This window comes from Scyliorhinus canicula, chromosome 6, assembly GCF_902713615.1.
Source record: "Scyliorhinus canicula chromosome 6, sScyCan1.1, whole genome shotgun sequence".
Lineage (NCBI taxonomy): Eukaryota > Metazoa > Chordata > Chondrichthyes > Carcharhiniformes > Scyliorhinidae > Scyliorhinus > Scyliorhinus canicula.
The window spans coordinates 169,413,153-169,437,717 of NC_052151.1; the positions used below are offsets into that span (position 1 = coordinate 169,413,153).

At 44.3% G+C, this 24,565-nt stretch overlaps 1 protein-coding gene across 1 annotated transcript in view; it reads left to right on the forward strand.

Annotated features, from left to right (window-relative positions):
- The window catches only part of LOC119967641 (CUB and sushi domain-containing protein 1-like), a 2,889,858-nt gene that overhangs the window by 2,278,247 nt on the left and 587,046 nt on the right, over positions 1-24,565 (forward strand). The window contains exons 23-25 of the mRNA XM_038800434.1: positions 553-709; positions 13,311-13,502; positions 15,820-15,946. Coding sequence (XP_038656362.1) covers positions 553-709; positions 13,311-13,502; positions 15,820-15,946 — 476 coding nt within the window. The remainder of the gene's footprint in view (positions 1-552; positions 710-13,310; positions 13,503-15,819; positions 15,947-24,565) is intronic.

A 24,565-nucleotide genomic window follows, 5' to 3' on the forward strand; every position in this document is an offset into this window, starting at 1 on the left:
ACTCAATAAACAAAGGTCAATTGTATATGTCTTACCACTACCCTGGATGAAACCCGTTAAATCAGCACAGCTCCTGATATTGCCTCCTTTGGTTTGGTATTCATTTTTGCCTGATTGCACTGATGTGAAGCACCTTGGGATAATTTGCGCGGTGTGTAGAAAATACGCAGTTGACTGAAAGCTAGTTCCCAATGAACCGGTCAACCGCAATCAACTTGTGGGCACCTCTGATATAGGAGCTATCCAGAAAACTGGTTGATTTACAGGAGCAGAGAGCATTGGTCAATTTACAATACCAGACATCAGGTGACTTGAAGTAGCTATGTTTGGTCAGGGTCTTTGTTTTTGGTCTTTAAAGGGTTGTTTTAAACAGTTCAGTATATGTTTGAGTAACTGATGAAATTAGAGGTTGATATCACTAAATCACAATTCCCATCATTGTAACAAGATTGACCAGCATCAACCACTAATTTGACCATAAATTGATATGTTTAAAGACATTATGAGGTGATTAAGGGGCTTCTAAAAACCTCTTGCGTGCTCTCATTTTAGGTGTATGATGGAAGAGATAACACCTTTCGGCACCTTGGGGCTTTTACTGAATCAGAATTGCAGGGAGTTATCTTAAATAGCACATCAAACCATCTATGGCTCGAGTTTAATACAAATGGAACTGGAACTGACCATGGATTTGAGCTTACATATACAAGTAAGTGAATGGACTATTTAAAGCAAGATTTGTATTTTGTTGTCCTGTTCAGAGGTTGGTGCTAAATATTTACTACTTGATAGATGTGTTGTGTTGTTGTACACCATGATTGCATGCTTTAATCCGTGGGCTCGATGTAACAAAATTGTAAAAGTTGTACAGGGGAAATATTTCCCCCAGTGCCCCTATGCACCTCCCTGCCGCATCCCCACATACCTGTTAAGTATTAAAGTGGCATTTCTTGCTGTAATGTAAATAGAGTGACAGTCATGCTGTTTAATATATTTCTGCGAGAGAGTCTTTTCAAAACCACATCCACATTGTTGTATTTGTAACATCAACAACTTGCATTTAGAAAACACCTTTGAAAATAGTAAAACATCCAGAAGTTCCTTAAGGAATTTTAACAGTCAAAATTTGATATTGAGACATGTTATTAAGACAAATGAGCAAAAGCTTGGTCGAAGAGATAGGTGTTAAGCAGTACCTTGAAGAGAGGGAGAGGGGTCAAAAGGCAGAAAGCTTTATAAAGGAGCACACACACTAATGGTGGACTGATAAAAGCAGAATATGTCCAGCAACAGGCCAAAATTGGAAGAACAGATATACCTTGGAAGATTGTAGGACTGGAGGCGATACAGAGATAGGGATGGCTGAGACCACAGATTTGAAAACATGGTTGAGAATTTCAAAATCAAGCTTGTGTGGGTCATTAAACACATGGTTGATGGGTGACCAGGACTTGGCGCAATTTAGAATACAGTCAGCAGAAGAGTTCAACAGTTCCAGAATTAATAATTCCCCTTGTGGTGATATGCCTGTGCACAGTTCTATATATAGTTAGCAATGCAACCTCCAACCAGCTGGTGGCGATAGAGATCTAACACATGACTCAAGACACCCGCCAGTTGGTATAAGATGTACAAGAGAATAGTCGTACTTAGAGTAGCTCCAGGAAGATTGACTGAATTCATTTAGTAGCCATCATCTGTATTATACTTCTTTAGTTATCTTTCCACATGTTTGTTAATAAATTATCTTTCTATTTAAACAACTAGATGTTCTGTGTGCATCATTACAATGATCATCACACAAACACAACACTCCTAAGTTATTGATAAATAAGAATATTGATGCATAGGCTTTGTACTACCAACCTTCTTGTTTTTTTCCGGCAGCAGGCTCGTTATTTGTAAATTTCGGTCCAATGATGTGTTGGCTCAATATTTTGCTGCTCACTGACTTCTCCTTCTGTTTTGCTCTGTTGCTGGATAACCCAACTTGTGTCACCACTGGAACAATTTTAACTTTCAGTGGGGTTGAAAATGGGCAGTAATTAATTGCTGGCCTGTTCTTCACCCCACTGATTTTCTTCCCCTTTGACTTAATTGGAGAAGTAAACTGGGCAGTTATAAATTGGGCACCTGATCCACTACCATCCGTTTTCTGCTATCATTGAGAGTTGAAATCGACCCTGCTTTTCCGTGTATCGGGACTTGCGTCACTTTTGTCGAATTTTGCATCACTTGCAAACCTGATTTTCAAAAATTGCTTTGCTGTTGGGAGGAATCTCTTCAAACTCTTGGCTTTCCTGCCAAATTGTCCTTGGATGGATTTAGTGCATTGCAGATTCCAGAGGAGTGGCTTAATGATGTGCCTAGGACTCATGACTTTTTGAGAAGTGTCCTTGCGATTTTAACAATATTGTCTGTTTTTCCATTTGATTGCTGGTACCTCAATGGGCTGGCGGCATATGTGACCTCCTAATGTCAAACAAATTGTTGCCGTCTTCTTGGGTTAATTGGTACTCTATTGTCTGATGTATCTTAACTTGTGTGAAAAATGAGCTTTGATTTTAGCGTTGACTTTTGCTTTTTCTAATACGCAGTCTGTCATCATAATTGACTGAACATATGAGTGTTTTTTCCATCTATTTCAAATTGATCACACCCTCCATGAGCCTTCTTAATATTTGGTGATTAATAAACAGTCACTTTGCTGTTTGGTTTGAAACAGTTGACACACATCACATCGAGATATGTGCACCAATGTGCCTTTGCCCAACAGAGGCTGGTAAATTATAACTCTAGTTCTCCATATGCAATCCTGGATTCCAATGTCGTCTAAAAGTCAATTTCTTCTCTTATGCATCACCAAGACTGCCTATTTCCACCTCTGTAACATTGTTGACCTTGTTCTGCCTTAGCTTATTGGCTGCTGAAACACTTGGCAATGCTTTTATTACCAGACTGTTTCAATGCACTCCTGACTTGATGCCAATGTTCTGTCCTTTGTAACCTTGAGGTCATTCAGACCTCTGCTGTCCATCTCCCAACTTGCACCAAGACTGGTTTGGCTATCGCCCTTGTGCTCATTGACTTGGTTCCTCTGTATGCTCTGTCTCAATTGCATCATTCTGATCTCCTTGTTTGCAAATCCCTTCTCCACGTCTCTTCAGCATCCACAATTTTATTTCCTTTGCCATTGGGTGCCCTCGGTTCAGGAATTCTCTCGCAACCTTCCAATTCTCTGCCACTCTATCCTCCTTTAAGATGCTCCTTAAAACTGCGTCTTGACCAATGTGCTATTAACCTGCCCTCTATCTTTATCTCCTTATGTGCCTCGGTATTGAATTTTGTTTGGTAATGCTGCTTTGAAGTGTCTTAGGGTGTTTTGCTACATTAAGGGCATCAAATTAATTAAAGTTGTTATTATTGGTTTTACTATTCATTCTCTCTTGGATATAAGACCATTTCATTTACCAACTGTTTTTCTCCCGTTGAAATATGTTCTGGTGGCACCTTTCCTGTATCAAGTCATTTTGCATCTATTGTTAATACTTTCTTCATTGATTTCAATAGCTTGCTGAACATTGGTCATTCCATTTTTTGTCTGCTGTAAATATTGCAGTAAATCAGTAGATTTTATACTTTGTATTGCTTCTAGATGTAGGTCAATTAACATGACATTCACATCAATATGTATATTCCAGAAATTTTCTGGTCATTGCATTAGCAACAAATGCCTCAATTCAGATATACAAAATTCACATTTTTGAAAAAGTGCATCACCCTTTAAAAATTTGTTTAAACATTCTTTTTCAAAATGGTTTTGTTGACATGTTGACAGAAAATGCCCCAAATTTTCTCAACATGTCCATAATTCTCCCCATACTTTCCAATTGATTTGCTGCATACAACAATAAATCATCAGCATATAAAGTCACCCTGTGCTCTCTACCCTTCCTCACAATCCCTCATTCGAAGCTCGGAGTGCAATTGCCAAGGGCTCAATTGCCAACACGAAGAACAATGGTGACAACAGGCATCCCTGCCTTGCCTTCTATCCAGCCTTAAATATCCCAAATTTGTCTCATTCATTTTCACATCTGCCATGGAGGACATGTACAATAGCCGTACACAAGCAACAAACTTTGACCCCAACCCAAACCTCTAAAGGATCGAGAACAAGTTCCACCACTCCACCCGGTTAAAGGCCTTCTCTGCGACCATTGATATGATCACATCTGGCACTATCCCCCATGACGGGGTCATAATCACATTCAGTAATCTCCTGATATTACTAAACAACTGCTGCCCCTTCATGATCCCCGTCTGTTCCTTCGAGACCTCACCTGGCACACACCCCTCCAATCACCTCTCCAACAGCTTGGACAACACTTTCACCTCCATGTTCAGTAACAAAATTGGCCTGTAAGACCCACTCCCTGTCGGATCCTTATCCTTTTTTTTTGGATCAACAAAATAGAAGCCTGTGGTAGCTAACTGGCTTCAAATGTTTTTCATTTTTAATCTTTAATATTTCCTTTTAAACAAATTTAGTAGATTCATAATGAGCTGCTCCCAAGATTATGTCACATTTTTTACTCAGTTAATTTTGATAATAAGCTAGAAAAGCCTTCCGAGCTTCAAAATATACTATTAGTTAGGAGCCATCTCAATGTTTTATGCTCCAAACGTCTCTGTGTCTGAAGGAACAGTCAGGAAACTGTTAACTATAGACACAAATTTCTATCAACATTAATCCAAGAATGTCTTTTGACACCACTCGTCAAATTGCAATCCAATTTTAGCTATAGCGTATTTTAATGGGGGGGATCAGCCAGTTATCTGACTTCAAAACAATTGACTGAGAGGCAATTGAATTTTAACATTTGTGTTAGGATTCATGATCACAGTCCTTGCCTGCCCATCTTGTGTGCAACATCTATTACTGGGCCCTATTCTGTGGCAGAAATTCTAAAATGGCCAAAATACTTTGGTTAAATTTACTGTTGGAACTGTAATTATGTAGTGGATCCAAAAAGATGATTTTCGAAATTGCGCTGACTTTGAATCCTACAAGAACAATTGTTCAAAGCAATGAAATATTGTGTTTGTGTATCTTATGTATCAGAGTCTCACCATTGACTGGTGTAATGTCACATGTTGTGCAATGCCACCATCGGAACATTTTGCGGGTTTTTGTGAAGTTCACCACTGTGTCCTGTTTGAGTGACATCTTGTAAATAAACCCCTTGCACTATGTTATACAAATTCGACATGGGCCACCTCTGATTCTTTCTCTACCACAAAGAACATTACAAAAGAGAAACTGGTGATCAGACCTGGACAGTTAAAAAAAGGGAGAAAAACAATTATGTTTCTGTGAGCCAGAAGAAGGAGTCATCGATGGAGATCCAGGTCCAATCCATTGGGAGTGAGGTCGGGAGAAATATCATCGACTTCCAAGATGAAATCATTGTTGTGGCAAATGAAACAACTCTCAAGTATATCCTTGGACACCGTACAGTTTGTAATGGGGAGTCGACGAATCATCCAGTTGATTGTGACAGCCACTAGCGCAGTATAAACCAAGAACTAGGAAATTCTGGGGCTTGCAAGAAAGGTATGGCAATAATAATGGGTGACGTTAATATACACAAAGACTGGAGGAATCAAATTGGAAAGGATAGCCTCAAGGCAGAATTCATTGAATGCATTAGAGACTGTTTACTGGAACAGTATGTTGGGGAACCAACCTGGGAGGAGACTACTTTTGATTTGGTATTTTGTAATGAGGAGGGGTTAATTAATGACTTCATATTTAAGGATCCATGAGGGAGTAGTAACCATAGTACGGTGGAATTCAAGATTCAGTTTGGGGGTAAGAAAGTCGAGTCCCACACTAGTGTTCTGGAATTGAACAAAGGAAATTCCATAGGCTTGAGGTCAGATTTGGCCCATAGAGATTGGGCAGGAAGGTGAACAGGTAGGACAGCTGATGAGCAGTGGCAGTTGTTTAAGGAGATACTCAATTCCTCTCAACTAAAATATATCCGAGTGAGGAAGAAAGATGGGAAGAGGGGTAAAAACCATCCACGGCAAAACAAGGAGGTTTCAGTTGATCTTTAAAGCCAATCAAACACCAGCAGACCTGCAACTGCGTCATGTTATTGCTAAGTTGGGAGGAAAACATTCATGTTCCTCCAGAAGTTAAACCTGGAGACAAGCCATATGATGAGTTAATTTCTGTCTTGCAAGTTCACTGATCTCCCCAATCACTATTTATAGGTGAAAGATTCTGCTTTAACCGTTGTGCACAGGAGAAAGGGGAAAACATTTATTTGTGACATCACCGCAAAAGCTATCAAAGTCTGTGAATTTGGCCAGACTTTGGATGATACACTTGGTGACCAATTAGCTTGTGGCCTCACGAATGAAGCCATCCAAAGGAAATTATTAACCGAAGGTGCATTAACCCTAAAATCTGCTATAGAAATCACTTGCTGCGAGAGAAGCTTTGCTGATTGGAGTTCGAGCTAAAGTCCATTAGATGGAGTCTGTGAGAAGCAGGTCCAGCAAGAACTTATCATGTTATCGCTGTAACCAAGTGGGACATACAGCTGGAGATTGTTCGAGAAGGAGAAAAAATGCACAAATTGCGGTAAAGTTGGTCACATTGCCAAGGCATAATGGTCACAGCAACTTCAGCACAAAAGAAGTGTACCAAGAAAAATACTGCAAAGTCGACAGGGTGAGTTTATCAGTTAAGTGATCAAACTGAAGAGTACCAAGGGTCAAGTAATCTTAAGGAACTTAAGCACGGATTTCTAGCAGTACAAGAAGGCCAACAATGATTGAATGGGAATACTATTCAGATGTAAGTGATTACGGGCGATGCAGTATCACTTATTCCAGAATTGATACACCATCAGAAATTGAGGTATCTGCCATTGCAACCATTTGATGTGGTCTTGAGGACATATACTGATAAGGTCACGCCGCTAAAGGGCTTCATCAAGGTGGCTGTGGAAGTTAACGAGTGAAAGTGGAATTGACTTTTCAAAGGCGGAATTCTCTGATAATGGAGCTATGCACCTACACCCGTGAGAAAACGGGCACGAATCACTCTGGGCTTTCCTGGAGAAAATCCAGACTGATTCTCAATTTTGCAGGGGTTACAGCAGGGCCCCGGAGTGCTCCTCGCATATCCGGCTGCCGATACGGGGCCCTGCACTTCTGGCATGTGCGTGACGGTCGCCTGTGGTGGCGGCCCCGCGCAACATGGAGGACCCACACCACGGGCCAGCCCCAACAATATAGGCCCCCGCCCCTGATCATGCAGGCCTGACGATCGGTGAGCCCCGATCATGAGCCTGGCCATCCTGGAAGCCCCCTCCTGGTGACGGATCACCAGGACGGCAACTCCGAGCTCCCGCCGGGTGGAACCATGAGTGAACCACGCTGGCGGGAACTCGGCCAGTTGTCGGCGGAGAATCGCTGCGGGGGGCCTCTTTCAATGGCCCCTGACCGGCGCCGCGTGTCTGATGCCCATTCTCCGCCCCCTCGCCAAGCATGATTGTGGCGCGGAGACTCTGAGAATTTCAACCCTTATTTTTGACGGAAACGTCCCAGCATTGTTTGGGAGATCTTGGTTAAGGAAGATTTAAGCTAAACTGGACCTTTTGTGAACCAACTTGGTGATTCTACAAATGATCTTCAACAATTGGGAGAAAGTATGCAAATGTATTCAAGGAGCCATTTGGATAGATCACTGAGATCAAAGTGAAACTCAAGATAGGCAGACAGCGTGCCTAAGTGTTTAAAAGCATGTACCATATCCTATGCTATTCGACCTAAAGTGGAAGAAGAACTTTCGAGGTCATTTGAAGTCGTAATTATTTTGGAACCTGTGAAGGGATGGAAAAGTTTTTTTTATGAAATGCACGGTGGTGTGGGATATAAAGGTTTACATTTTTTATGTTATTGCCTTGATGCTAATTTCACATTTTATGTACAAACTCCCTGATTATAAGTCTATTGTAATCAGGGGAATGAAAATAACGTGCATTCCTTCAAAGGAAAATGGTCGTCTCTGCTGAATTACTGCCCAAGCTGTGAAGACAAGCATATATCCCATTGCATATGATGCTCTTGTTGTGTTTCTTATGTTTCCTGAATATGTGGATTTTGCTTTTACTACAACATTGTTACTTCAGCTCTATAGGAAACCTATCTTTGTTGCTGGCGCTGGCAGTATTTTCTAATTGGGTGAACTTGTTTGTTTGACTTTTTTGTCTATTTTCTGAAGGGGTTAAGTTAAGAAGCAAACAGGTCAATCGGTGTTAATGAGAATTACACCAAACACACAGCAGAGGATGCAGTTAGGATAAGATATCACTGAGAGTAAAACTGCTTTGACACCTCAGTTCATTTGGCTGGAACACATTGAGAAAAGGAAGAGAATGGTCAGCTGTTTTGCTCCAAATTCTTTAGATGACTGGACCGTGATCATCTTCAGGAGTCTTATTACAGAGGTTCCCAAACTGTTGGGTGCAGCAAGGTTATCTGGGTGCTTGAGAAGGATGGGTTGAATTAATGTTTACTCGGTAGGATTTTGGGTTCCAATTTGCTTTATTCGTGGTTTTATTCGAAGCCTGATGTCAAATGAAATCAGTGATAGTTAAGTCATTGCAAAACATTACAGCTGTAAAAGAGTTATTATGAAAAATGACACGTGCTGAAATAGCACTTAACACCGGACATGTCTAAATGCTTTAAGTACTTTTGAAATGTAGTCACTCTTATCAGTAAATATGTAGTATTATAATAGCAAAAACACAAAAGGATACACCGACTAGAACGTAACATGTTGCACTGTCATCCTGTTCAGTGGTTTAAAGTGGATTTTGTTAGTGCATCAACATTTAGCTCAGTTCATAACTATCTCTACTAACTTCTTTCCACTGCAAATAACATACAATCTCTCACATTCCCAGTTGCCCCCATTTATCTGTGAATTATTTGCTTAACCACTGCACCTTTTTATTCTCATTAGGTTAAAGAAGACCATTTAAAAAAGATAAAAAATTTAGAGTGCCCAATTCATTTTTCCAATTAAGGGGCAATTTAGCATGGCCAATCCACCTAGCCTGCACATATTTGAGTTGTGGGGGTGAAACACACGCTGATACGGGAAGAATGTACAAACTCCACACGGACGGTGACCCAGGGCCGCGATCGAACCTGGGACCTCTGCGCCGTGCGGCAGCAGGGCTAACCCACTGCGCCACCGTGCTGCCCATTAAAGAACATCAATATCGGCAAGTGGAGTACTTAACATTTCAGACAACCTCAGCATCAATATCTGCCAGGCTAGTTATAATATTGAAAGATGCAGAACAAAGCTGCCTTGAAACAATTGCTTACAAATAATACCATTCTACAGTCTTGCTGTATTCTTTCATATTTATTTAGTAGCGTGAAGCACTTTTGAAAACAACACAAAATCAGTCTCTGGAGAGGCACTGCACTGCATGTCTGTTTGATACATTTCTGAATCCAGGGGATGCCATAGGCACTTGAGTCAATTCTTTGAAAATAAAATACAATCAGAATCCCTGTGGGTGCATGAGCACAAAGGTGGCCAATATCAACATTTTCCTCAAGAGTTTCATCACTTACACATGCGTATATGTTTGTATTCCCTCCCTCTTTCAAACAAAAGGAACTCGTTCAGCATGCTACACACTGTTAATTTCAATTAGCAAGACTGTTCTGTTGGATTTCTCCAGTGCCTATGCACAGAGCAAGTAAGACCATCTGCCCCATGGAGCATGTCATAATAAATACATTGCACAGAAAGGGGACGCCACTGGGAATGTTCTTTCCAACCTTTCGCACATCTGGAGAATACCACTGGGTAGGTCATAACATAGTTGTTGTTATGTGTCTTATCACATACCCCAATACAAGTGGAAGGCGGTTTGGTCTGTGTATACCATAAGTTCAAGTATGCCACAAAAGCTGAAGAACTGATTTAGGATTTAGTGGTACAATTTTAGAAATTGAGGCAAGGCTGAAGATAACATACAGCATTATGAATGGAGATGGATCTCTTGGCTACGATATGCTTACTTGCATACAAACTCTCATATCTCAGCCATTTCCGCATATTTATAGGGCTAGCTTTTTCTGTTTGAGGTCGTAATCACGAGGCAGTACCATGAGGGCCACATTCCCACCTTGGTCGCCAACTCACCAGGAGGTGGGAATTTCATGGCATTGGAATCTTAATTATTATTTTGCAAATTCAATTCCTTAAAGTCAGCTTATTTGTTGAGTTAAAGATGGTTAGTCTGCCACTTAGTCTGTCATGGGGAACTCCTTGGAATGTGCATCATTGGGCACAATTGAACTAAATGGGAACAAAGAGTTGTTTGCGTCTTTGGAACTCACACCCTCAAAAGACGGAAGAAGCAGGGTCTTTGCATATTTCTTAGTCAGAGCAGGACAGATCGTGAATTAACAAGATGGTGAAAGGTTATCGGGGGTCGAGTGATCTACTTCTGTTCACAAGTCAAATGTTCGTATGTAAGCGCATCAGAGTCTTAATGAACCCTGATGGGACGGGGAATGGAGACAACATGGAAGTGGGCCATGGCTTACCCGAAATGACAGCCATTGCTGTGGTTGCCCCATCGGCGTGTGGAATGAAAAACAAACACCTTCAAAGTGACCAGTGCGGATGGAGAGCTGAGACCTGGGAATATGGTACGGTTGGGTGGTGTTGCTCGTTCTGGGTGAGTGTGCTTTACACTCAATTTGGCTCTGTTTTAATCCTTAGCTCGTGAGTCACCAGGTATCCTTATGATACCGCCACAAGGTTCAAGTTCAAGTTCAGACCAATAACTCATACACCAGTTAGTAAGTTCAAACAAGACACGTTTATTATAATACAGATATCTACTACTTATGCATATAAAACTAAAAGACTAGGCTATTCCTACCACTAATAGGCCAATACTTATCTGGATAAGGGAACTGCCGGATCAGGGAACAATGGCCTCTTGCTTTGTCCTGGATCCGCAGGCTTCCAGTTGGTGTGGACTAAAGGGGTCAGGAGTGTCTACTCTCGTAGTGTGCGTTGTATGACACTTACTTGATGGCGGCTGCTGACCAGGCCTCTCCTTCTCAAGGTCTTCTGCTGCAAAGGTGTTCTGCTGGGAGGGCCGGCTGGTCAAGAAGAAAGAATCAGTCCTGGGACCTGACTTTTATAGGTCCCAGGGGCTTCGCGTCCTTCTGGACGGACCCTCTCTAAACCTGCAATTGATTGGGTCTCTTCCCACTCGATTGATTTGAATTTCCCCAATAACGGGGCTGTTCCTCGATCACCGGGTGGTTCCTTCCACCTTATTGGTGTCCTTTGTCTCAGACTCCACTGGCGCTGGGATGTCTGACCTTCTATAGAATGTAGCGATTGCAGTTAACTGTTGTGTCCAAAGTGCCTGGGAATCACCGTGAATCGCTCACTTAATATGCGCAGCTCGTTAGTTACAATTCTGTCTGGTTTCTGTAGCAGCTAGAATACAGGGGATTCTGCAAACTGCTTGTTTCTTTGCCAATGTCCATTTGTCCCTGTAACCTTTGCATTCTTCCATTTTGTGTGAGGAAGTGGCCAACCCAGGTGGCTACAGTAGTAAAATGAATTGCTGCTCAGTGGTTGTTTTTATCCAAACCTGCACATGTTTTCCATCAGATAAAACTGTTGCTATACTGCTACACTTGTTTCCGCCAGTTTGGAGCTGGTCTGCCTCAGAGTTCCTAATGGTTGTCAACCGCAGAAACACCTTTGACTGGCATGCAGGCTGCTGGCTCCATTTGCTTTGCTGTCCTTCTTTTGTTCCCTTCCAACATTTGGGGTGGAAAATCTGGCCACAGTGGTTGCCCCTCAGGTGCTCCTACTTCCTGTCATGTACAGGGCAAAACTCCCATCTGTGCTTGTAAATAGGATTTACACGATGTTTTCAGCATTTCAACAACTCAACAGGAGATTTTCTAAGGAAATTCCTGGCCATAACTTTTCCTGTTGTTGGATACTAGTCAATTTTTTCTCCAGGAGCCACAGATCCCATAAAGGGGTTGGAAGTTGACTTTAAAACAGTTTATTAAGAAACCACAATTTAGGCATGTGCCTAATGGGCAGAAAAGATTTACAATTTGTGACAGGTGAGAATGGTTTACAAACGGATGTGGAAAACAGGAGGTTGCTTAGCTCCATGACTGATGGTGGCAGTTTCCTGAGAACAGTTGATCCTAGATTGAACAACGGGCTGGATGAAGTTGATCTCCATAGCTGGATGACAGATTTTTCCACTTTCTTCAGTCTTCTTGAGATTGCCGAAGTGTTAAGCCAAAGCTAGTATGGATCGCTTTGAAAAATCCTCGTCTGTCCAAAGTCACCTTGAGCTTATCGTGGTGTGTTAAGTTGGAACGAGTATTGGACAACCTCCCAAAGGTCTCTTGCGTTCATAGTGAATATTCCCGCTTCAGAGCCCATTCTTTATGATGACAAGTTCAATGGGGGTTGGGGCACTTTCAACATTATCTGGGCTGGAAAACCAATAGTGTTGGCTTCATTGTGCATTATGTTTCTCATCTGATCTTTTTCTTTTGAAAATCTAACAAAGTGCATAACAGACAGGTGACACAGTCGAGCCAGTTTTTGCTTGCCTGTTGATGTTTGATGTGAAGGTTAACGCCCATGTGCCTTGTATTGCAAAGGTACAGATTTCAAGAATTTATTGTGTGTTGTGCAGAAATAACATGCCTTGTGTAGGCATATACATATGTATTGAATTCTCCCCATGGTTACTGTGCTCCTTGATGTATAGGCACATACATATGTATTAAATGCTCTCCATGGTTACTGTGCTCCTTGACACGCTCAATGATTCTAAGCAGTATACTCATCAACGTGTTCAGTATTTCAATTATCTGTGAATTAAGTAGCAAGTAATGCATTCTAAACATGAATGATGCTGTGCCACTTGTAAAATGTGAACAATGAAATAGTGCTATCAAATAGTAAATGATGTAGAGGCTTACTTCTGCTGATAACGATAAACAAACGTCACGGGTCATAAGGCATTGCAACTAAAAATCTTATCAGACAGAGGCGAGCATTGCAGGTATAGGAGAAGAGGTTGTATAGTTGCAAGTGGGTCTGATTTTATTGTGTTGAGATTTTTTCTATTGTTGTTTCCATGACTGTACTGTGCAATAGAAAGTAGTTGAACGTACAAATTACTTGTTCTCAGGCTTTGATCTGATGAAGTGCGAGGATCCAGGAATTCCTAATTACGGCTACAAGTTGCGAGATGGAGGGCACTTCGCTGACACTGTTATCTTGTACAGTTGCAACCCAGGATACACATTACATGAAAGCAGTACATTGACCTGCCTGAGTGGAGATCGCAGAGTATGGGACAACCCTTTGCCGTCATGTATAGGTAAAATCAATGAAAAATCTGAGCCTAGAAATTTCAGGTGCAGATATTATGGGCTGGATTTTATGGTTTGTCATATTTCCCATGCGCCCAACTGAAACGTTGTTCACTAGCTCATCCAGTTGCCCAGGTTTCCAGTCAGATTTCTGGCAGCTCTCTTGTCATCACGGTGCCAGGATCAAGCAATGGTCCCCAAGGAAGAAGATGTGATGGGGTCTGGACTTGAAGGTAAGCCTTGGAATTTGAACAAGCCTGGCTGGGAGACCCCTACCAGGCCGGGGTGAGGGGCTTGGGGGGCTGAGTTTGAGAGGCCATGGGGAAGAGTTAAAGGCTGGTACAATCTTGGGGGTGAGGAGGCAGTGTGACTTCCAGTGCCTCAAACAAAGCAGCAACATTCCAGGCTTAGAGCAGCTTATGCAGTGAAAGCTGGTGTGCTTCCTGTCTTGCCTTTAACTTCCCGGGCCACATGTAAAATAGCAGCGAAGCTGGAATGCGGTCCTTAAATTGCCAGAATAGGCTATTTAAAGGCCTCAATAAGCCCAAGGGCAGCCAGGTTGCTAACATAATATGGGAAACAGAATGGTAGTGGAAAGGCCAACTGTTTTATTTTATGAGTTCCCCACCTTGAAATACGCTGGCAGGAGATGATAAACACAACCCCCATCTATGTATTATATTCTCTACCTACCCATGACCCATACCCATTTAATACAGGGACAGTTTCCTTTATTTTAAAAAGGTAAACATCGTGTTAATAATTGCTTTGAAGCATTATTTTATCCATTTTTCCCGCTGTTCAACAGTCTTGCAGCATCATTATCTGCATTTCCCTTGCCGTTGAGGTTCCAGGTTCGATCCCAGCTCTGGGTCACAGTACGTGTGGAGTTTACACATTCTCCCCATGTTTGCGTGGGTTTGGCCCCCACAACCCAAAGATGTACAGGGTGGGTGCATTGGCTACGCTAAATAGCCCCTTAATCAGAAAAAATGAATTGGACACTCTAAATTTATCACAAAAAAAATCATTATCTGCATTTCTCAGCATTTGCTCCCCTTAATCTTCATAATTCTAATGAAAACAATGCGAGCTCAGCGAGCCTCTGTATATAATCTGCACAGTCAGGAATACTCGGTTTCAATTCCTGGGCTGTGTTCAATTAAACAATCTGTGTGTCCCTGTTTTTCCTGTTTCAATAAATTTTAATACAGCTAATGTGACACAACAAAGGGATTTCTCATTGCAGGTGAGTTCAGCTGCAAATATTTTTTTCTGAATACTTAGCGTGAGATTCAAGGCAGCCACTTAAGTGAATATATGGATGGTCAATATGCATGTCATTGTCGGTGGGAGTGGCCACAAAATCACACCCTGTGGGGTGTGCCTGTGTGTGCAGGAGAATGATGAGGCTGGAGCACAGGGTGGTGTGTCTGCTCAAAAGATGCAAATGGATCATTAAGATCTATTTGCATTTATTTACATCCCCTCGCTGACGCACATTGTGGACCTTGTTCATGCCGCCAGCAGGCGGTCGGAGGGTAACGATCCTAATTTTTCCCCCGACCCGCGATTCTCCATCCCATTGGAGAATGCATTCCAGGCGTCCTGATTTCTGGCTTTGGGTGAGTGCACAACTGTACAATTGACACGAGAAAGCGCAAAAGCTAATTTTTCTTTCAATGATGCCTTTTTACCTGGGGAACTATTTTATTGTTGAGATTAAATGGACCCCGCCTTAATTTTCCTAATATTAAAAGTCAGCAATTCAGGGACGGAACTTCTTTGCCACCTTGGTGTCAGTGTGACTTGCAGTGAGACCTTGCGAGTGATTTTGTGGCCACTCCCACCGACAATGACATGCATACTGACCATCCATATATTCACTTAAGTGGCTGCCCTGAATCTCTCACTAAGTATTCAGAAAAAAATATTTGCAGCTGAACTCACCTGCAATGAGAAATCCCTTTGTTGTGTCACACTAGCTGCATTAAAATTTATTGAAACAAAGGAAAAACAGGGACACTCGTGCCAACTGAATATACAAACTGCTGCTGGGCAAATGGTGCGGAGCAGGACTTTCTAAAACCTATCGCTTTGACCAAAGCTTTGGCCATCTGACCTAACATTACCTCATGTGGCTTGGTGTCTAATTTTGTCCCTGGGACGCTCCCTCAGCTGTTTTGTTACATTAAAGGTGCTATATAAATATATGTTGGTTTTGCTTCATACGCTAATTGTCGGCCTCTATTTGCAAAGTAAATTTTTAGTTGCCTCTCACAGCAAAGAATTACTGGTTTATTTTTATCTGTGTTAATTTTTCAGCTGAGTGTGGAGGCCACTTTAAAAGTGCGACCGCTGGAAGGATTCTCTCCCCTGGCTATCCAGCACCATATGATCACAATGTCCACTGTACTTGGATTATAGCAGCTGATCCAGGAAAAACAGTCAGGTATGCCTTCCTCCTTCTGTATTGGGTTCAATGTGCTCGATGTGGGAGCAGCAAATCTCCAGATCATAAAATGATTACATATTTCCCCTGTATATTGTGAAAACATTACATTATGAAGTGTTAATGTTACAAATTTAAATATCGACGTGTTGGTTAAATAAATATCAATATGTTGGTTTCTCATTGCTCTTGAAGTGAGGCATTATTTGCACACAGACTGAAAGGCACGGTTGGGTAGGAGGGCATGCAATACGTAGGCAGTTAAGCAGTTGTAACAATGATGTAGACTAAGAAGAGAAAAGTTAAAGACTTAGATTGATTGATATGAGCGCCTTTCAAGGCATCAGGATGTCCCAAAGCTTATTACAGCCAATGAAGTACTTTTGAAATAAGGGCCAGAGTTCTCTGGCCTTTGGGATTCTCCTTGCCACTGGCAGTGCATCCCCCACCTGCAGGTTTCCCTGCGGTGTGGGGTGGTTTCAATAGTAAACCCCATTGAGAAGTGGCAGGTAGATAGAATCGCACCGCTACCTAACGGCACGCTGCCAAGAGACACGCGGCTGGGGAACCGGAGAATCCAGCCCAAGGTAACAGTTGCAGTACAGGCAAGACCAGAATGTATTTGTGCATTTAGCTCTCACAGACAGCAATGTGACAATGGCCAAATAATCTTTTTTGATGTTAAATGAAGGATAACCTGCTTACTCTTTGTTTTTGTTGGCCTCTATCACATAACAATGCGTCGCAGAGACCAGAGACATAGGACGTGATCTATTGACCTCCTTACTCCCAACTAGGGACAAGATGAGACCAGTAAATCTTGCGAGATTGACCAACCTCGTCACGGCTCATGAGATTTGACGAGATCTCGCGAAATGTCACAATTTGGGGATCCAAACTTGCATATATTCAGTGAGTAGTTAGTCTCACTTGCACATGTCTCCACTGGATCTACCCAGCGCCAGGAATCGAACGGACTTGCCTTGGAGACCCCAAGCGGGTGCTGTTTAGCACTGGTTTCCGCAGATGTGGATCTGGTGTACCAGCACTTGGTGGGGGGAAGGATCTTGCAGGTGATTGGGGGCTGTTGGGTGGCCAGGCTCTGCACAGGGTGGTACCCTGGCATCCTCTATGCCGCCTATGCACCAATGCACTGCCAACCTGGCACCCAGGTGGTATCTTGCCCATGCTGGGGATCGGGCCTCGGCTGCCCTGCCCTTATGAGGTGGGGTGCGGGTGTTCGATGATCCCCTAATTGTGAGTTGGGGCATTGGGGGATCCCTATGTTCCCATTGTTAGCCCCTTCTTCTTTGCTGGAAGAGGTGTTGATGATGTTGGCGATAGAAGGGAGGAGTTACCTCAGCTATTTATGGAAAAATTATGGAACCAGGATCAGAATTCCTGAATAAGATGATGGCAAATGGGAGGAGGAATTGTGGGAGATGTTGGAGGAAGGGCTGTAGTGCAAAGTTTTACAGAGGGTAAATGCATCAATCCGTGCGTGAGATTGGCACAAATACAATTGAAGGTAGTTCACAGAAAACATTTGACGAGGTCGGGAATGAGTCGCCTGTTCGAAGGGGTTGAGGACATTCGTGAAAGATGTGGGAGGGGGCCGGCCAATCATGTACATATGTTTTGGTTGTGCCTAAAACTGAGGAAATTCTTGAATGCCGCCTTTAGCACCATATTGGCAATGTTACCGTTCGACCGAGAACCCATTCACCTGGGAGCCATATTCGGGATGTCGGCTTTGATCCAAATGGGATAGGGACATATGTATTGGGCGGGATTCTCTGCTCCCAACGCAGCCTGGGAGAATCACGAAAGGGCCCCCTGACATTTTTTATGCCCCGCTGGCTCCCCCCGCGATCCCCCCCCCCCCCCCCCCCCCCCCCCGGCTCGGAAAAATCGCCTCTCGCCGTTTTTCACGACGAACGGCGATTCTCCGAGCCGGATGGGCCGAGCGGCCGACTGTTTCACGACGGCGACAACCACACCTGGTCGCTGCATTCGTGAAACGGGTGCCAGATGCCCGTTTGGGGCATCTAGGGGCCCGATAGCGACGGGAGCACCACGACTGTGCTCGGGAGGGGACAGGCCCGTGATCGGTGCCCACCGATCGTCGGGTCAGCATCCAAAACGGACGCACTCTTTCCCCTCCGCCGCCCGGCAAGATCAAGCCGCCACGTCTTGCCGGGCAGCTGAGGAGAAAGACGGCCACCGCGCATGCGCGTGTTCGTGCCGTCTGCGCGATGAAGTCATGACTTCACGACTCCATGAGGTTCACGACTTCATGATTTCACATTCTCGGCGTGACGAGGTCGCTGCCGAGAAAGACGGAGGCCCACTCCTAGTCCCCCGGGTAGGGGTGAATTAGGTGCGGGGAGCAGGCTCCGAGGCCATCGTGAACCTCGGGCGAGTTCACGACGGCCTTCACAAATTCGGCCCCTGCGGAGAAGTCCGCCCCTTAGCCTTCACCTCGCTTGTGATGAGGAGGCGGATCCTATTGGGGTGGAGGCCAGTTTCTCCACCCTGTGCCTCAATATGGTTGGGAGACTGAATGGATAAATTTAGCTCATGAGAGAATGAGGAGGGGTTTCACAAGTGTTGGCGTCTATCCACATTTCACTTTAAGGAATTAGCCTTATCAGCAGTTAAATGGGGGTTAATTGGTTAGTTGATTAATCATTTTCGGCTTGAGGGAAGGATTGCTAAATGTTAGTGAAATATGTGTCACGTTAATTACGGTAAAAAATTTTGAAAAAGCTCATAAAAATATTTATTTTTAAAAACATGATGCCCTGATGTCTTCCTGCACTGACAAGCTGAGCTCGTTAGTGCAGGAAATAAGTATAATTGTGGCCTTGGTGGGGCATTCCTTGCCGAGGTCCATATATGAAGCAGAGTCCCGTATAATAGGGCGGGTCATTCTCCGTACTGCCAGCTTCGGGAAGCAACCCGCTAAACGTGTCCGACATGGGACTCCCTTTTGTTTCCATTAACTTGTGCCCTTGGTGGGAGGTTGGTCAAAAGATATCTGCAAATAGATAGGGGGCGGGATTCTCTGACCCCCCCCCCCCCCCCCGCCGATTGCGAGAATTGCCGTGGCGCCGCGCGAATCGGGCCACGCTGCCCCAACACTGGGACGCGATTCTCCCACCCCTGTAAAAATGGCCGCACACAAATGGTGCCGGGCTGCACGGAGAATCACCACAAAAGGCTGTAGCGGCGATTCTCCAGCGGCACGCGATTCTCCGGCCAGAATGGGCCGAGCGGTCGTTCAAAATAATCTGAGTCCCGCCAGCGCTGTTCTAACATGCTCTGGGCCGGCGGGACCTCGGGATTGAAGGGAACGGGGGCGGCTGTGGGTGGTGGGGGGGAGGGGGGTGTGGGGGGGGGGGTGGAGGAGGCGGGGTTCAACCCTGGAGAGGCCCTCCATCGTGTACTGGCCCGTGATCGGGGCCCACAGATTGGTGGGCCGGCCTCTCTGGCTGCGGGCCTCTTTCCTTCCACGCGAGCTCCTGGATCCCTGCGCCATTTGGCGTCGTGGCAGGTGCGGGGGTGACGGCCAGTGCGCATGCACTAGTTAGCACTGGCCCAACTGCGCATGCACGGACACACGCGGCGCCGGATCTCCGCGGCCATGCCCTCGTGCTTCCCACCACGCCCCTACTAGCCCCCTTGTCGGCCGGAGAATGTCGTCTCCGAACGGGCGCCGGCAGCGAGGTAAAACACACCCGCTTTCCTGCCGGCGCCCGCACTCTGTCGCCGGAGCGGAGAATTGCGGCCAGGGTCACTGAACAGTGTTGTACCATTGTCACAGAGAAAATTTGTATTTTCCTTTTTACTGCCCAGGATGAATATGATTCTATAAGGATTTTCTTACCGTCAAGAGTGATTGTCCCAGTTACAGGATTTTGATTTGCAGCAAGCTTTTTTGGGCATTTTAAAAGAAGGAGTTTAAAAGAAGGGAGGTAGGTTATGGGCAGCATGGTTGCACTGTTACTATGCAGCGCTAGTGACCCAGTTCGATTCCCGGCTTGGGTCTGTGTGGAGTCTGCATGTTCTACCCGTGTCTGTCTGGGTTTCCTCCGGGTTCTCCAGTTTCCTCCCACTAGTCCCGAAAGACGTGCTGTTAGGTGAATTGGGCATTCTGAATTCTCCCTCTGTGTACCCAAACAGTCGCCAGAGTGTGGTGACTAGGGGCTTTTCACAGTAACTTCATTGCTGTGTTAATGTAAGCCTCCTCGTGACGCTAATAAAGTATATGCAGATTATTATTTATTATCACATATTTGCCCCAGAATATAAAATGTGATGCCTCACTCACTTGACCGTGTCCCCCTCTCTCACACATACACACATTGATGCTGATGAAGGTAATACAAGAACATTACAATTTATGATTTGCGCAGTCTCATTTGTGGCACGCCTGCAGTTCCTTCGATAAGCTGATGCTTTAGCTGAGGTGAAGGTGTTATAAAATACAACATTCTCAGTAAGCTTCCTACAGTCACATTTACAAAATTCTCAGGTGAACTCGAATTTGGGACTGGTTAGGGCAGGGAAGGGGAACTTCTTTCTGACCAAGGGCCACTCTCACATTAAAAAATCAGTTGTGGGTCACACATACACAATAGGCAATTTAATTTATTTTATATTTAAAGAGAAGACGCAAAACCATTTAACTCATCCACTGCTTTAATGCAATGGCTAAGTTTGCTTTTCCTTAATGACAGTAGTAGTACAGCTTCTGTGTCTCAATCACAGCACTTCTGAAATTCAGCTCAATCTTTTGCTTGCTTTTCTTTCCCATTCTCTCTCTGTCTCTCCCTCTCTCTCCTTTCCTATTATCTGTCTGTCTGTCTCTGTCTGTCTCTGTCTGTCTCTCTCTCTCTCTCTCCCTTACCATTCTGTCTATCTTTCACTCTCTCTCCTTTCACACCGGCTTTCTCTCACTCTCTCCTTTCCAAATCTGTATCAGCCCCCAAACCAGCCTGGGGCAGTGACTCAACAACCCAAGGCTCCGATTATTTCACAGTCTGAGGCTGCACCTACTAATAATCTTTATTAGTGTCACAAGTAGGTTTACATTAACACTGAAATTAAGTTACTGTGAAAATCCCCTAGATGCCGCATTCCGGCGCCTGTTCGGGTACGCTCAGGGAGAATTCAGAATGTTCAATTCAGCGCCCAAGCATGTTTTTCGGGACTTGTGGGATGAAACCGGAGCACCCAGAAAAAACCCACACAGACACGGGGAGAACATACAGACACCGCACAGGCAGTGGCCCAAGCTGGAATCAAATCCGGGTTCCTGATGCTGTGAAGCAACAGTGCTACCCTGGGATGGAACCAGCGGCTCTTCTTCACTTTGCAGGGGCTGAGCCCCTGTCCAGGAACACCAATAGAGCTGGGAGGGGAAGCCATTAGTGGAGCTGAGTGTCCTGCTCTCCTTTTTCCCTGCCGGTTACTCATTAAGCACACGATTGCAGCTCCTGCCCTGCTCTGGCCACGTGGAAACAGCAGAGTCCCACCGGCGCCGTTCACCCCTGGTCGCTGCCGGCGGGAACTCTGTGCGAAAGGTCGAGGGGCGGCCTGTAGGGCAGGAAAAAGCGCTCCTTCATGCGGGGGGGAGGGGGGGCCTCCGATGGGGTCTGGCCCATGATCAGGGCTCACCGATCGGCGGGCCGGCCTCTCCCCCCCCCCCCCCCCACACGGGCCTACTTTGTTCCGCTTCCGGCCCCAAAACCCCCACACAATGTATCGTCGGGGCCGGAGTGTTCCATGAGTCTACTGCGTATGCAGAGGTTGGCGCTTCGCCACTGCGCATGCGCGGGTTGGCGCCGCCTCCAGTCCATGCCAGGACGTAAGGCTGGAGCAGCATGAACGGCTCCAGCGCCGTGTTGGCCCCCTATGGGAGCCAGAATCGTTTGTCCCTGCGCCTGTTTTGAGCCGTCGTGAAATGCGACAGTGTTCACGAGGGCGCGAACACTTAGTCTCCGGTTTGGAGAATTGTGCCCAATATGTTAGTTGTAAGCTGAAGGTCCTCGCTTTGACTGAACAAGCACTTTGGGTGTCATTAGTTGGGGATGAAGACGAGCCTTCATCATCCAAAGGACCTTCACCTTCAGATAAAGCTACTATGGGCAGGTAGCACAAATTTAATACACTTTTTTTCTTGTCATCCAACATCATCAGCAGGACATTGAGGAGTGTGTTCAAATAGGTCAATCATTATTGAGCAGGGGACCCAGGTGGGTGCAATAGCCTGCTCTTGTATTTTTGGGTGGCCGGAAGATGGAATTGTGCTGCACCCTGGTGTTAATGCTGCTCAGTAGCAATTATTAGGAAGTTGTTTTAAAAAATCAGCTCTCTTTGATGCATCTGTAGTACCTGTGTAATGTGAGGTAGCTTACACTGCAAATGGCCTCAGCATTAACCAAAACAAATGTCAGAAGCATTAAAAATTGAGAGTGACACTGATGACCACTGGCAGCACTATCTAAATTATAGATATTTGGAGGCTTTCATGTCGGAAATTGTGCAGTTTGATCACTGCCACCTTACTATATCTGTAAATTCCTCGGAAATTATTCTTTAGGCAATTCCATTTTGCATGCAGGTAAGTTCAAATAATGCATCCACTGCATGCCTATTTTCCTTGTCTCCCGGTGCAAAAGGACATGAAGTAGGCCCAGGTTCCCCCTTGTGAGCTTTATTTTAACCAAGATCCTTTACCTCCAGAACAATGAGGAATGTTTAATCATCTCAGTATGGCCTGGAATCATACTCGGAGGCTAGAAGTGAAAGGATAGTGTATTAATAAATTATGTCACCTGATCCCCTACACTCTTACACAGCGTTTTAAGCTCTCAGAATGGAAAGTCTGTGAAGCCTTCCAATATTTAGCTCTCTTCAATTCAGTAACATCACAAAAATACTAAATTGAACATTCAGGAGATTTCTCAATTTGTAGCCCAAGAAAGAAAGTATCATTTTATTTGAAAGAAGTTATTTGACCAAACTCACTTTAAGACCTGCTTTTGTTACACCTTTTGCAATTTATATGCCCTTGAAATCAAAAGTAGGTTTTCAGGGCTAGCAGGGGACTTATGTTCTCATTCTCCCTTGCTGTCTGTGTTGAAATGCTGAGTCCATGCTTATTATATATTGAGGCTGAGACAATTGAATGCAGCAGTTGTTCTGCTAGCAACTTTAAGATGAAAATTGCAAAGACGTCTCAACATCCCTAAAGTAGGGAGCAGATAATCTTTTATGATTAATATCCGATAATAATGATTGCAAAGCCTCCATTGCGGAGTTGCAAAATGGTGCCCACTTGAGTGAGGAGCTGGAAGTGAATCAGCATGTTACACCAGAATTAGTCAGTGGCTACATATTAGAAAAAGAGAGAGTCAGTGATAGAGGAGGCCACTCGGCCCCTTTAGCCAGCCACAATGGGGAGAGCAGGAGAAATTGTTAGCTCCCTAACATTGTCTTCCACCATTGATCTGTTAATAAATTTAAAGAGTAAGTGTGAGGCACAATAGTTCAGATCACCAAAGGACCCAACTGTCCAATGGGGCAGTAAGGGTAAACTCCTGAACAGATAGAAAAATTAAGTCTATTTCCAGGACTGACCAGCAATGCTGAACCCAAGACTGTTCGACCTGACATTTATAACGGTACATTTCTGGCATCGAGTATTGCGAAAGAAGGAGAGCTTGCTGTAAATTTTAAATGTTAATCACCCTCCAGCAAATGACTGTGATTTTAAAATGTTTGGACTTTCCTTCAGCTGCACCAGTGGCAATCAGTCACAATCCATTGCTGCGGGTGTAGTTGAGGGCTGCAGCAATTATGTTATTCCTCCACTCCCTGCTAAAATAGGTACCTAACTGCCACCAGGAATATTTCCACAAGTCTGTTTCAAAAATGGTATTAAACTTGTCCCTGGATGATTGTCAGGGCCAGGACCAAGTGAGAAACACAGCGGTCAAGTTTGCATCACCTTTGTTGTAGCTTCAATCCATCATGTTGGCCTTATATTTCTTGGAATTGCATTATAATCCAGTTTTTATGTGAACTACGAATTAGGAGCAGGAGGAGGCCACTTGGCCCCTTGAGCCAGCCTTGCCATTCAAAATGATCATGGCTGATCTGATTGCAATTTCAGCTCCACATTGCTGCATATCCCCGATAGCCTTTCAACTACTTGTTTATGAGGAATCTATGTAGTTCTGCCTTAAAAATATTCAAGGACTCTGCTTCTAGAGAGTTCCAAAGACACTCAATTGTCTGAGAAAGAACATTTCCTCATCTCTGTCTTAAATGAGCGACCCCTTCTTTTTAAACAGTGAACCCCCTAGTTCTAAATTCTCTGACAAGAGGAAACATCCTCTCCACATCCACCCTGTCAAAAACCCTCAGGATCTTAAAGGTTTCAATTGAATCTCTTCTTATTCTTCGAAACTCCCATACATTATCATTTTTCAAGTTCCAGATTAGATGTTGTGGCTGCCAAGATCATAGCCTACAAGGGGCACTACCATCATAGAAAATCTATGTCAGTGTTTCAATTGCAGTGAATCAAACCTATGTACCTGTTGATAG